The sequence below is a fragment of the Pocillopora verrucosa genome, chromosome 14 (assembly GCF_036669915.1).
Source record: "Pocillopora verrucosa isolate sample1 chromosome 14, ASM3666991v2, whole genome shotgun sequence".
Lineage (NCBI taxonomy): Eukaryota > Metazoa > Cnidaria > Anthozoa > Scleractinia > Pocilloporidae > Pocillopora > Pocillopora verrucosa.
In genome coordinates this window covers 9,074,638-9,088,631 of record NC_089325.1, presented here as the reverse complement: position 1 = coordinate 9,088,631, position 13,994 = coordinate 9,074,638, and the positions used below count along the sequence as shown (strand labels likewise).

Here is a 13,994-nt window from a genome sequence, read left to right as displayed (position 1 = left end):
CCACCCCCCCTCCTTACCCCAAGACCCTAAGAATCCTGCGGACTGAACACCTTATATAATAATGCTTCCACGTCCCTAAACACGTGACCACCGTAGTGAACTGGGTCCGTCAGTGAAATAGTACCAGCTGGATACGAATCGCTGATTGGATAAACGTCGATGACGTCAATACCAGCGCGGCACATAGCAGAAGTGGCATACGCATTGTAGAGCAACACGCGCTGGAAAGTTAAAAATCGACGAACGTCTTTGTGAGGATTCGGAAAACGCTCTCTGTTCAGAGCAGTAGAGGTCTTCCATATAAATCTGCCCTTAAAAATGTCTGTTGTACTTTCATTGTGAAGCTTTGGCTGTCCTTTGCCTTCAGTAACAAGTCTTATTAGATCATCGATAAGTCGTCTGTAATTTGTGAAGTTCACTGCAGCAGCAAAATGTATGCCCATGTTCATCAAAAGAACACTCTTTTCAGTCATAGCTTGATTATAAAGCGTCTAAAAGGGAAAAGTGAAATGATAGTACATTTGAAAGAATTGTGATTTGTGAGCCGAGTATGTAGCAACAACTTGTACGAATAAATACGCAAATACGAGGAATTTCGTAGTAAAATGATATTCCCTACCAAAACATTTAAGTCAAAATTGGAAATTATTCAAACAGCTCTTAATTGCACGAAGAGTATGAGCTATTCAATGTAGAATGTAAAGTAAAGAAATTTTCAATTGAGTGGTTTCGCTTTACTTCTTTTTGCCAATAATAGGCCAAAATGCCTTGCGCCACTATCTCAACCAGTCAGATCAGATCCAAGGCTAAAACCAATCGCGGAGGATACTCAAGTTTTATCGCGCTACAAGCAATTTAATTGTTTTACTTTGAGTTCCTATTGGCTGTTGTGATTCTTTTTGTTTATTTCTGAATACAATTAACGGAAATGCGCAAACAACAAACTTGGTCATGATTTCCTGTCACAGTGCCTGGGGTGGGGCTTACTTTTTTGACGTCACTTATAACTCGCTCATGGTCGTAATCCCGTCCATCTGGTACCGGTTCCCTTGGTGATTTCACGCCATCGCCCCAGTACCCCTGCATATCATACACCCAGTGATAGACACTCTGGCAACTTCCAAAGACCGCTTTACAAAGCCCACTGTATGGACCGGACGTCAGTGAGCTCATAAAAGCGTTCGAGATCGAGTCTCCGAACGAAAAGAACATTCCTTCTTTATTGCGTCTGTCTTTGTGTATGGTATCTAAAGGTTTTAGAAAAAACATAAGTTCTATATCACATACAAGATGACAGAAACAATCATCATTCGGAATAAGTAGCGTTCATCGTCAGAGCCTGCAGTGGTCTCAGTAGCAATATTCTCCCAAGAACACAACATAAAGACACGACCAGAGCTAGAACCCAGACCTCTCGTCTAAAGATCCACCAAGGGACCTGCCATCGGGGGAGGGGAGGTTGTGTCACGAAAAAATTTACCTGATTCCCACCAGGCTCTGTAATATCTTATGATCCCCCCCCCCCTCCGATTAGCAGTTAATTGGCGCGGAAACCATCAAGTTAAGCTTACCACTTCTTCCGTGATGTCGCAGATGTTGCAGTCAGAGAGAATGAGAAGGAGGAAAGAAAAAGAGCAAACAGGTAATAATATCAATATATTTAGTTTTATGTTTCAATACAAAGTACCTTTGATGTAAGGCTTCCATCGGCCGTTCACCCATCGACCAAAACCATCCCAGAGGAAAGTTCCACATGACGAGTCACATGTATATTGACGGAAGCTGGAATCTTTTGTGGAAACTTTTTTCACCAAAGTTTCGACTATGGATCGAGGTAATAGTTGAATTACTTAAAACAATGATAATGAAAATCATTTTTCTTCATTAGCTTTCTCTCTGTTGATTTAATCAGAAGGCGAGATTCAACATCGAAAAACAACGTTGCAGATTTGTTTTTTTTTTCCTCCTACCCACGTCGCAGAATTTCTAAGACATTCCCTGTGGCCACGTAACGCCACAAAATTAGAGAAAGCAGAGGATGGACGACTTGATTGATTTAATGTGTCAATTAATGGATTAATTGACACACACTCCCTAAAAGAACTTGATCAATTCGATTTTATCTCTTCCGGAACAATGAAATAATAGGCAAACATCAAATGAGAAGAGCTCTTATCTCTTTCTACTCACTGTGGCTCTGGTTGTTTTTCGATGGAGGAACAGTAAATTTCACTTTTTCTTTCCCCCGAAATGGAGCGATCAGGAATGGCCTGTCCCCCTTTAAGATGCCGTTGGGTTGGTTTTTACCTTGTGGATTACCTGAAAGAGAAAAATTAAAAAAGTAGATGACGTACTAGACTTCTGGTGCAGGAGAAAAACAAATTGGAATTGTAGAACTGGACCGCGGAACTGGACCACGGAACTGGAGGTGAAGAAGGTCAACTTACGACGTTTGTATCAAGCCGAATTGCGCAGAGGCGCATTCAGGAATTCCTGACGGGTGGGGTCCAAAGTTTGGCCTAAGAAATGTTTCTCAGCACTGTAGCCTCAATAATCTAAGAAATACTGCAAGACGTGACTCGATAATACAATACGATCGAAGCGGAAATTGCACCACGCATCAAACTGTAGGAGAATTTTAAAAAAGTCACAAAAATAACCTTTATCAAGCGTAAGGTTATTTAGGGTTATTGGCTCTATTTATCAACATATCTCTTAAGTTAAGGTTTATTCATCATATAATTTATGGGACAATTAAGGGCTTAATTAAAGGGTGTGGCGTATGAATTATTCAATACTCATTTCACTTGGTGACGTACTCTAGTGATACATTTAATCATGATAATAATAAAATAAGGCTTGATAAGATCAAGCAACTTTGCTGCACTATAAGATCGTAAATAAGATGTAAGACTGTACTGTCTTAATCTTTTGGACGAACAGTAGTTCGGGGAACAATTAGTCTTTCTTTCAATTTAAACTGTGCCAAGGAAAGATATACCCTGTATTTGTGTAGCTGTCAGAGTTTTTTCAGGAGTATTATTTTCACCTTCGGATGAGAGAACCTCAGTTTGTTTTAGGCTGTAAATACCTCACACCTTACATCTCCAAGTCACAAATTCGTGATTTTGCTGAACTCATCAAAACTTGGTTCCTTTTCTTATCTTTGTCATATTTTCAAACCTTTTGTTCTCCGTTTTCGTCTTCGGGATGCAAATTCGATCACATATACTATCTGTTTACTCATTTATTGAAGCGTTCTTTCCTGGCCGGAGGTTCTTTTTTTTATATGATCTTTTCAAAGAAAATTTTTTTTTCATTCACAAACAACTCGGGACTTCATTTGATCTAAACAGCTGAAATCACTAACCCATGCATAATAAACATCCTTATGGAACAGAAAATTGTAATTTATTCCTTTGCCTTAAATATGAGTAAGCTTTAATGTTGAAAGAGCAGAAGAGACTTGTAACGGTTGTAACACAGTTGTAAGAGGACTGACAATAAACCCTCACCCTCCCCCCTTCCCTAGTTTGGAATCAACGAAATTCTGTTTGGTAATAAAACACAACAGTAAGAGACCAATTCCGGCTTAACACCACGCGTTCTGCTTCGTATCTGTTACAATAGGGTCTAATCTGCGACCTAACACCTATATGTTAAAGTGAAAGAGCTCAGTGTGCAAACTAATGGCCTGACAGAGCCTCTTTAAGGTCACGAGAGCGAAGATCTTATAGAGGGTAATGTGCATAAAACAATTGGTATCCGTTTGTTACCTTTCCTAAACCAATGTGGAGGTGGGTCTTTGAAGCCATGACAGAGGCTGTAATCCAGGAATATTTTTGCTTCGTATTCACCTTCCTCGAGCATAAGAAATAAAACCTCATAGCTTCCGTTATTAAGGTCGATGACTGTTGGAGCTAAAGACGAGGGCCCATGAAGGTGAATTCTCCAAGAATCTCCCCCAATTGTCTTCAATTCATTGTTAACTGACACCGACTGAATAAAAAATCGGCTAAAGTCGCCGGACGGTTTAATATCCCATTGTGAAATATAACTCTTTTGTGGATCACTCATTTGATTGATTCCAAACCTGCTTGGCGCCCCCCAAACAGTTGAATTCCAACATGGACGAAGAACATCTTTCCACTCCAAACGAGCTCGCTGCATTCGACACCAGTCATTTTGAAAATTTTCCAGCGCTTTTTCCTCAGGAAGCTTCTGCCGAAGGTTTTTGTTCGCGGCTGCCGACCCGTTGTTTTTCAAAAACAATTCGTTTGTTTCCCTACGCTCTTTAGTCTTCAGCCGCTCCGAGCGAACAGAATTAGCAGGAAGAACCTTGCCGACCAAGTTTGCCGTGGTTATCAACAATAAATTTTTCTCTGAATTTTTACTTGCGTAAAAAGCCTTCGATTCATCAGCCAAACCAAAGTTGTGAAGACCACTGAATGCAAATATTAGGCGATCAAAAATCAAGACTAGAATCCCAAATGCTACGACAATACACAGCATCAGAAAGTACTTGACAATACTTCGAGGCATGTCGAATTCTCGTGTTGATGTAAAATTCAAAGCTAAGAACGTAATGAAGGCTAGCTTAACGATGGTGCAAGTTGTCTTTTGTCTTTGAGAATAGGTGTGTTTATCACGGGTGGTGAGATTTACAGACGAACAGGTTGCTGTCCTACACTACTCACCTACCAGTTCAATACTCAACCTTACGACCTAAAAAGAAGCCGTCGAATTCGGTTTTCGGTAGACCTTGCAGCCATATGATCACTCGTTAAACGATAAGTAGGCCCATCATTTATGAAAGAGAAACATGTTTCCAACTAATAGCACCTCTTTGGGGCCTAAAATTTCTTATACCTTGGGCTTCCTGTGGAAAAGGGAGCCAAAGTCTAAAATTACCTCGCAATAGTCGTATATCTTCCAAAAAGTCACTTACAGCGTTTCTGCGCAGGCGAAAAATGTCTAGGTGAGCGGCTAAAGACAACATCAAAGCACGCGTTAACTCCCTGACTGACAAAAGCTGGCGACAAAACAAAACGAATTTAAGGAACAGTGTCACCGTGGCACATGCTCAGTCACGCAAAAAAACCTTGGCAAATGTTTGCAAGGTTCTGTAGTTGAACTGAACTGGTTGTGGAGTTCTATCGTTCTCTATCTTTGCCATCCGTGGATGATTCTTTTCAAACACACGTTATTTTCTCAAGTTTGATGTATTTCTGCGCGCATGCCCAATCGTGACACTGGTCCTATTCTAAGGAGAGTTAAAAACAATTTCATTTTTTTTTAATTAATTTAATATAATGAGTTATTACTCAATAAAATTCCATCTAGTCGACTGAAAATCCTTGAATAGATGCGTTATGGAGATGGTATTGAATTTGGGAGCGATCTTAGTGAAATTAACGCCTGGAAAAAAAATTCAGGCCTGTACGAGATTTGAACCCATGACTTCTGCGATACCGGTGTAGTACAGTACTTCACCAACTGAGCTAACAAGGCAACTGGGAACTGGTCATTATGTTGGTTCGTAATAAACCTGCGAAGTGATGAATAAATAAATCAGGCCTGTACGGGATTTGAACCCATGAACTAACAAGCCCGTACAGGCCTGAATTTTTGTCCGGCCTGAATTTCTGTCTAGCCTAAGTTTCAGTACTGTTTAAGTAGTGTTCATTACTGCGAGGAACGCTTCCATATTAATTTTTTAATCAGCAGTTCACAGAGATGGTTTTTTCAGCCAATCAAGGGATGCGGATTTATATAACGCCAACGAAGTGTCCATAGGTCATCGTCATCTTTTTAAAACACTCAGAAAGGCATGGTGTGGTATGTCCACTTTTCCGATCCTTTTCATCTTCTTTTTTCCTTCCTTTTGCTGCCGAAGTAGTTTCATTTTCCTTGTCACATCACCACCATACTAGAAAGAAAAAACAATTACTGTACTTACATCAATTAGAAAAAACAAACAGGCTAATCTCAGAGGTCAAAACTAAAAAAATTACCATGAACGGAAACAAGTTAAAGAGTTAAAACTTTTAAAAAAAAATGACCCAGTTGGGCAAAAATTAACAAAAAGGTAACAAAAACATCAGAAAAAAATTATGATCTTCTCATCTGTGCAAAAATGACACAAAAAAATTGAAAGGCACTAAAGACTCAAAGAAACAACCGGAGCTAAATATTAATCAAGAGTCAATACTTACGCATTTTGCAGTGACATCCTTTCTTAAGGGCTTTATTCTTGAGAAAAAGAGAAAAATAGGGGACTAATTTATCCCTGCATTTCCAACTCGGCTGGTGTATCTAAATATCATCAGGTAATGCCTTGCTTTCGGAAAGCACAACGTTACGGATCTGACTCTCTCAATAGTTATTTAAAGAACCGGAACTTACGTTTCTCTTGATGTGATTTTTCCTCTCACTGAAGCTTGAATAACAATTTCAAATAGTTGCCTGTGCCATAAAAGAAAGCATTAATTGATGATATCCAAACTTCCGATCAATACTAAATAGAATATCTGATGAGTAGTAGCGCGCTAATTCACATCTTACTTTGAATCGCTGCGACAACGATGGACACTGACAAAATTAACCAATAAAAACCCTAAACTGACATTCCGGCAGGGCGCAGAAATGTCCGAGAAGGCACGTCATCCTTAACAAGCGGAAAACTGTGAGCGCACGCGCAAAAAAGCTTAAGCGTGACCGTGGTAACCATTCAGAGCTCTCTGGGATCTTATGGCCACTATCACAACAAATTTCTGTCTTTAAGCACTAACCGGCTTGTATGATGAAAGAGGGCCAAAACTATGTCACCATATTCACCTGGGTATGACGTCCTTCAGTTTAGCGCAAATGGACCGTCCTGATTGTAAGGCTTTGTCTTTGTGAACTATACAGCTTAGGGCGTCAACAGCATGACCATTTATCAAGATATCCATCTGTACAAACAACCACGAAACATGTAAAAAAAATTATACCTTGAGAAAAAAGTTATGTCAATTGTAAATAAGGAATCATTGTACCGCTAAATAGTCGACTACTTTTTAGCAAAATCTACAAAATATTAAAAAGTAAAATTTCAGCTTAGCCCTACCCGAACAACGTTTGTTTCTCTGTATCCAACATCTTCATAATCAAAGCTAAAATAAATTGAAAAGAAGAAAACCAACAATCAGTTTTCAGCCTCTTATCCCGCGGTTTTACTTTCACACTGACGAGTGCGAACCAAGAGTAACCATGGTAACAACTCTTCACAATCCAAGACAAACCTTGCATAGCCAGATGACTTGGATTTGAGATCATCGTAGAAGTCCACGATAACTTCATTCAGCGGAAGCAAGTATTTCAGCATGACACGTGACTCGTCGATGTAAAGTACTTCTTGCTGCTCACCGCGCCTGCTCTGGAAGTAAAAAAATAAAAATAGACAAATTAGAACAGCCAGGTTTTTCAAGGGAGGGCAGGGGTGGTAACCTGTGCTACTTCAACGGTAATAGCATCCCATATGGGGAGGAGAGGGGAAAATAAGACATATTACACAATCAGTTAATCCCACACAACTCACCTCGCAAAGACTTAACATTTTGCCCATACACTCTTCAGGGAACACAATCGTACCCATTACATAAGGCTCCAAATACGAGTGCACTTGAGAGGGCTCTGGGAGCTACAAACAAAAATGATTCAATACATGAAATTTTACCTTTCACCGAATTATTCTGGTCAAAACGTTTCAAAGACGATGTAGTAGCAAGCAGTGCTGCCAAGTTAACAGAAAAAAAGCAACAACAAGAAAACCAACAAAATGTAGTCATGAAAAAGAAAACTCACAAAGACAGACATTTTCAGTTTAGCTAGTTTGTTGTATCAAACAGCAGCTTACCTCCAAAGGGTTCAGAATCATCACCTCAACATCATCCTTTTTCAAAATTGCTGTAAAACAAAATGTGGAAAAAAAATCAAGATAAATTCAAAAGTATTTCCCTGTCCTGGTTGTCCTCCAGACATGAATTATGATTAATGTACATTTACCCAATATTCTCTCTATAAGCATGTGGTAGAGGACTCACGTTTAAGCCGAGATCTTGATACCAAAAATCATCTTCATTTATATTGATTTCAAGATCCACTAATGGCTATCCTGCCCCTGAATACCATTCTATCCTTCATAGTAAATAATAAACTACAGTTATGCACCTTTGTAAGGAACATTTGGAGCAGTAATGATGATACTTGCATCATATTCCTGAAATGGAAAACAATTGGAAAACTCAGTGATGGCTAAAAAATTCAGATAGGAGATGTGGCCGTCATTAAGTGAGATGTCTTCACTTCAAATTGATGGACAAATATCACAAAAGACACTTTTCTTGTGCAATCCCTTCTGGGAGGGGTTACACCCAATTAATTCAGGTGCCCCCCTATACCAATCATACAAACCTGCTCCAACCGCTGTTTAAAGACATCCATGTGTAACAAGCCGAGAAAACCCAGACGCCATCCTTGACCCAGAGCCAGACTATGAGGTACAATAGGAAAGAGAAAAACTTTCAGCTGAATACCACATTTCATAATTGAAAAGGAGAATTTATGCTCTCTATGAAGATCTCATCATTCACAATTTTTTTTGTAACATTATATCAGGTAATAATGATATACAAGCAAATTGAACATGTGATGATCCCATGGGAACCACACAGCATTTTCATTGTATTTCTGGATAGCTTAAGAGATGGCCCTTGTTACATAACTTTTCTGTACCAAAGTATCATCTCACAAAGTTACACAAATAGCATTAGGACATTGTGCATTTAATCCTGTACACATAAAAACATGATCAAACATCAGATTTGCATGCTAAAAATACATCGAACTAGATTAACTACATCATACATCCTGTAGACAACATTTACAAAATGATTCACAAAATTGCAACTTCTATTCGTACCAACTATCTGGGTGAACTGAGACACTAGCATCATTGAGTGTGAGCTTTTCAATTGCAGATCTTAAGTAGAGATGTTCTGACTGATCTACAGGGTACACACCGGCAAACACCTACAAAGAACACAAGGAGGAAAATGAGTCTGGTGAGAAAAGTTTGCCTCAAGAGAATAACACAAGAGTTGAATGTGAAAGAATGAAAAATGTTCAGAATCAACTAACCATGGAGTTCATTGGTTTAAATCCTTGCAGTGGTTCAACAGGTGCATGAGGGTGGAAAAATGTATCACCAATCTGAGCATCTTTACTGTTCCTAATTCCACAAACAACAAATCCTACTTGACCAGCAAATCTGGAAGCAGAACAAGTCAATATGAATTATGCATTTTAATTTACAGGGTACTACCCTGTTAAATAAGACAAGGCACATACAGTACATGTTATAGCAGTGAATTACATTCAGTCTTGATTAATGAGGCTCAAGGGAAAGTTTGGAAATAATTGATTCTATTTTCTTAAAAAATAATATGTCTATGTTTTCCCTCAACAGAACAAAAGCTAGTGAGGCTGTACAACCAAATGAAACAAATCATTGTTAGATCCAAGCAGACTGAAGGAGATTATTTACGTCAGCTGTTTACAAGCATACCACTGGACAGAAACTGGCACCTCTAACTTACAAGTAGTAGGTTCAGGTTTGCAATTCTCTGGGGAAAACTTTCTCCTAAATATATAAATTGGTGTTAAAAATTAAACTTACAGAGCACCAGTAGAGATCTCCCCTGGGTGCATTATTCCAATATCCAAGACTTCATATTTCTGTTGTGTGTAGGCAGACATGACATCATCTCCTGTAGGATAAGAGATGGAAGAGAAAATGGTACATCAGCAGTTCAAGAAGTCTGTTCTGTTACAGCAGAGATTACTTTAAAAAACCACATTGTTAAAAAAATTAACAAAAATTGGACAATGTGTATAAATGAACAAAGAAAAAGTTTGATACTATTGATTATTAAGTCTCACTACAGCAGTCATTCCTCAGAGATCTTTACTTCATAAATTATCTGGTATTAATTATTTTAATATTAAACATTGCCTCTAATGGTATTAAGTAAGTGATCCTACCCTTTTTCAGTGATCCATCAAGAACAGCAACAAGGCAGATCACTCCTCTGTACTGATCATACCAGGAGTCAAACAGAAGAGCTTTCAGGGGGGCTGACACCTCACCCTGAGGACTACAAGGACTACAATTTAATAACCTCATCTTACAGTGTTGACTGCAAGTTTTAGTTTTCAGTTTTCAAAGTCTATTGAATAAAAGCCTCAATGACGAAGTTCCTCTAGTTAATGGTTGTTGAGATACTCTTATCACAAGAAATATCTATTTTAAATTTTGTTTCAAGGGTGATCATTTGAAATTTGAAATATTTTCCTTTAGTTGTAACTCACCATGGTAATTTTTCAATAATTTCTTTCAGAACAGTGTCCACTCCAACTCCTGTTTTTGCAGAGATCTAGCATAATACCATACATGAAAGAAAACATTAGAGAGGACAGCTGAAATGGTGCTAAGCCAGAATTTCAAATATTTCTCTTTTCTATTTCCTGTGCAACAGTTTTATCCTCAAGTGTCATTTACAATACATAAAAGATTTAACATTAATTTCTAACTCCGAGAGCTGATTGACAATTAACCTCTTCACTCAACTTAAAAGCATTAATCAGCAAATAGATGTTGAGAATAAAGAAGAATACTGGTGAGAAAGTGTTACCTTGAAATAATATGAAATTCTATCGGCTTAATTTTTGAGAGAATTTCCAGCAGCTCTAAGGGAGAATGATTGATCATATCTTAGGAATTGAAGAGCCTTTGAAAGTAATTGTGCTCATTATCTACATATTTGTTAACTTACTCTTAAAATCTCATTCTGTTTGACATCAAACAATTTTTCCATTTGTTTTGAGACATTGTCAGGATCAGCAGTCTTCATATCAATCTTCAAAAGAAAAAAATTACAACATTGTTTGCAACTAAATCAGGATTAAAAAGTACTGTATCTGAAAATGTTAAATCGTGACTGTGACATACAATCATGTACCTTGTTGAGTACTGGGATTATATGTAAATCCTTATCAAATGCTAGGAAAAAATTTGATACTGTCTGTGCCTGGACACCCTGCATGAATAAAAAAATAATTGGTACGTTTTCTGAGAGTTCATTATCAATAACAATAGATTCATATACATGTACATACTCAAGAAGCTTGCAATGGCAAAATATCAGCAAACAATTCTATGCAACTTGGTTTCCCTACACTACACCCTTGAAATTAGATGAAGCCCACTTTGAAGAATTATTTCAATCAAAGTATTTTGCATCAATAGATAGCATTATTTGACATGGCAGTTGAATGATTGTTGATGAGTACACCATTTTCCATTTAAAACTGATCTGTAATGAAGCCTACAGACCAATTTTTTTATAAACACACACAACATCTTTTCATGTGGACCTAACAGAGACAGCATGTGTATTTGTGTGTTTCTTGAGCCATTTAGACATGACAGGACGGAAAACGCATGCACTGTAAGTACCTCCTGTTGTCCCATACAAAGCCTTAGAAAACTTTTCTAAGGCTTTGTATGGAACAACGGGAGGTACTTACAGTGCATGCATTATCCGTCCTGTCATGATCGCAGTATTCACTCTCACTTTCAACACCTGGACTTCCAACAAATCAGCCTTCACTAGAAGTAACCATTGAGTCATTTAACTTGTTCTATGCAAATTAACACCCATAGGACTCAAGCAAGCCTGTTCGGTCTTGATGGCCACTTGTGACTCACACCACACAACAGCATATTTGAAACTCAGGCCTCCTACAGAGCACCTAAGTAATAAGAAAGATGCTTCATGTAACAAGGAAAGATGAGGTACTGTACCTGAGCTGAGTCAACCAGTAAAATAACACCCTGACAAGCAGCTAAAGATCTGGACACTTCATAGCTAAAATCCACATGTCCCTAAGACAGGAAGAAATTATTCACTAATTTGATCTTGTTACACTAACAAGCCTAATATCTGACATAGTGGTTTATTATCAAAGTCAATCTATTGTACACGTATTTACACTCACTGGTGTATCAACAAGGTTTAACAAGTATGTTTCTCCTTCATAATCAAAAATTAATGACGCAGTCTGAGCTTTAACTGTTATTCCTCTCTCCCTCTCCACTTGAAGTTTATCCAGCACTTGCTTATTGACATTGTCTTTTGAAATTGTACCTGATTTCAAAACAAAAAGTTCATTTTCAATAATAATAAGTCAGAATAAACAAAGGAAGAGATTATGACTTTCTCTCAGTGACCATTCAGGATATTTGGCAGCGAAACCATTCTTGGTAAATTGCACTTACTTCATGAATGTCACATGAAAACGGCAATAGACTTAACCCAGAAATAAAATGCACAAGTATATCCTAGTTATTATTTTTCAAGTTATTATGCTCAATGTTTTCGCTTCAAGATAATTATCCCTTAGCGCTCGGAAAGTTAATCTGCAAAGATCTCGCAAGCTCAACCACAACTGTTTTAAATTAATTTTTAGTGCTCCGTTTGGTTTAAGCTATCCACTTTTTCAGACCTTTGGTCAACCGTTTAATGTTTTGAGCCAACTGTTTTTATTTTTGGTCAACCATTTAGCACTGTTTTAGCTATCCGGTTTGGGACTTTGGTAAACCATTTAACGTTTCATGCAATCCATTTTTATTTTTGGTCAACCATTTGAAGGCCTAAGCTATTCATTTTTGGACTTTGGTCAACCGTTTAAATTTTTTGCCATCCGTTTAGGCGATTATGGAAACCGTTTAAACACTTGAGTTGGCTGTTTAGTATCCCATTTAAAACCATTTTTCTAGGCTGTTTAACGGACAAGTGCTAGTGTCCGTTTTCCCATGGAGAGTCCCATATCAAGATGTTTTTCTGTTAAACTCAGAGAACCACACACAGCTGAAATGTGTCTGGAATGCATCTTGCAAATGACCAATCATATGGAGATCACAATGTACACAAACCAGACACAAATTTGTGCTATTGTTAGGATTCCTCATGCAGAATGAGCTCATAAGATATTTCCAGCATTCATAGTTTTCTGACTTTTAAAGTAATATACAACACAAAACACTTATTGCATGCATGTAGTCTGAATATTTACAATACACTTGTTACTTACCAGTCATTTCAAGAAGTCTGTCAGCTAAAGTACTTTTTCCATGGTCAATATGAGCAATAATGCTAAAATTTTTAACTCTTGACACTGGAAACATAGACATATCAATTGTATCCTAACAAGAAAATTACAAAAGACATCACATATCATAACTTCTAAGAGATCTGATTTGAAATGGCTTCAGTAAATCAAACCTACGACACAAATTCGAAGAGATCCTTTTCTTACCTGGGTAGGCATTCCATGGTTTGTTGACTGACTGCAGATTCTTCGAAATTGACTCCATGTAATGCCACTAAAAGATTATTGAAAACATCCTTTAACCATTCAACTGTGGATAAGCTATTCAACAGTGAGAAACCAACATTTACATGAAACAGAGGATTCAGAGGATACACTTTTACCATCGTCATCTTACTTTCTGTTCTGAAGTGTTTCCTTTACAAGAAAATTGTGCCGAAGGTTGCACCATGTTCTTTTAGTGAGAAACTCTGTGACCTTGCAATAACCAAATGACGTGAAACATCTCCTCAAAAATAGCGATTTTGCGAGTAGTTTTCCGGTTATAGGACTTCCCTGCCTAAAAATCTTCTCAGCAATACTCATTTTGATTACATCAATTATCCTTTTTATCTTTTCCAAGTTCACAGTTTACCCATTCAAAATATCATGAGTTTCGCTAGCTCGCTCTATAGATTGGTCCGCCATTTTTGTTTATCTTGGATTTCCGCTGACTTTATTTGAGCCCATGATAGCAAATTATGTTATTTGATTGGCCTTTGATTGATTTAAATCGACGAAGC

At 37.8% G+C, this 13,994-nt stretch overlaps 2 protein-coding genes across 2 annotated transcripts; both read right to left on the bottom strand.

Annotated features, from left to right (window-relative positions):
* Window positions 1-26: 26 nt before the first annotated feature.
* On the bottom strand, window positions 27-5,055 carry LOC131777726 (uncharacterized). Its single transcript, XM_059094050.2, has 5 exons — window positions 3,777-5,055; window positions 2,191-2,319; window positions 1,688-1,822; window positions 988-1,247; window positions 27-491 (listed from the first exon to the last, which is right to left on the bottom strand). Exons 1-5 carry the CDS (start codon window positions 4,540-4,542, stop codon window positions 27-29), a joined length of 1,755 nt encoding a protein of 584 aa, XP_058950033.2. The 5' UTR covers window positions 4,543-5,055.
* A 180-nt stretch (window positions 5,056-5,235) lies between these two features.
* LOC131777697 (translation factor GUF1 homolog, mitochondrial) lies at window positions 5,236-13,889 on the bottom strand. The gene is made up of 22 exons (XM_059094022.2): window positions 13,610-13,889; window positions 13,420-13,486; window positions 13,195-13,306; window positions 12,100-12,248; window positions 11,906-11,986; window positions 11,061-11,138; window positions 10,875-10,958; window positions 10,411-10,475; window positions 10,084-10,196; window positions 9,719-9,809; window positions 9,181-9,310; window positions 8,963-9,072; window positions 8,455-8,533; window positions 8,212-8,260; window positions 7,898-7,947; window positions 7,580-7,681; window positions 7,284-7,417; window positions 7,109-7,154; window positions 6,838-6,953; window positions 6,406-6,465; window positions 6,216-6,252; window positions 5,236-5,929 (listed from the first exon to the last, which is right to left on the bottom strand). Exons 1-22 carry the CDS (start codon window positions 13,795-13,797, stop codon window positions 5,804-5,806), a joined length of 2,067 nt encoding a protein of 688 aa, XP_058950005.2. The 5' UTR covers window positions 13,798-13,889; the 3' UTR covers window positions 5,236-5,803.
* Window positions 13,890-13,994: the final 105 nt, after the last annotated feature.

Bases quoted from the DNA above. Each gene is read 5' to 3' on its own strand.
- LOC131777726 (XM_059094050.2), bottom strand. From the start codon at position 4,542: ATGCCTCGAAGTATTGTCAAGTACTTTCTGATGCTGTGTATTGTCGTA. The intron at 2,320-3,776 runs GTAACAAACGGA...TTTCTCTTTCAG, and splicing joins TCCACATTGGTTTAGGAAAG to GTAATCCACAAGGTAAAAAC. The intron at 492-987 runs GTAAGCCCCACC...TTTCCCTTTTAG, and splicing joins TTATAAGTGACGTCAAAAAA to ACGCTTTATAATCAAGCTAT.
- LOC131777697 (XM_059094022.2), bottom strand. From the start codon at position 13,797: ATGAGTATTGCTGAGAAGATTTTTAGGCAGGGAAGTCCTATAACCGGA. The intron at 13,307-13,419 runs GTAAGAAAAGGA...TTTTCTTGTTAG, and splicing joins ACCATGGAATGCCTACCCAG to GATACAATTGATATGTCTAT. The intron at 9,311-9,718 runs GTAAGTTTAATT...TTCTGCTTCCAG, and splicing joins GAGATCTCTACTGGTGCTCT to ATTTGCTGGTCAAGTAGGAT.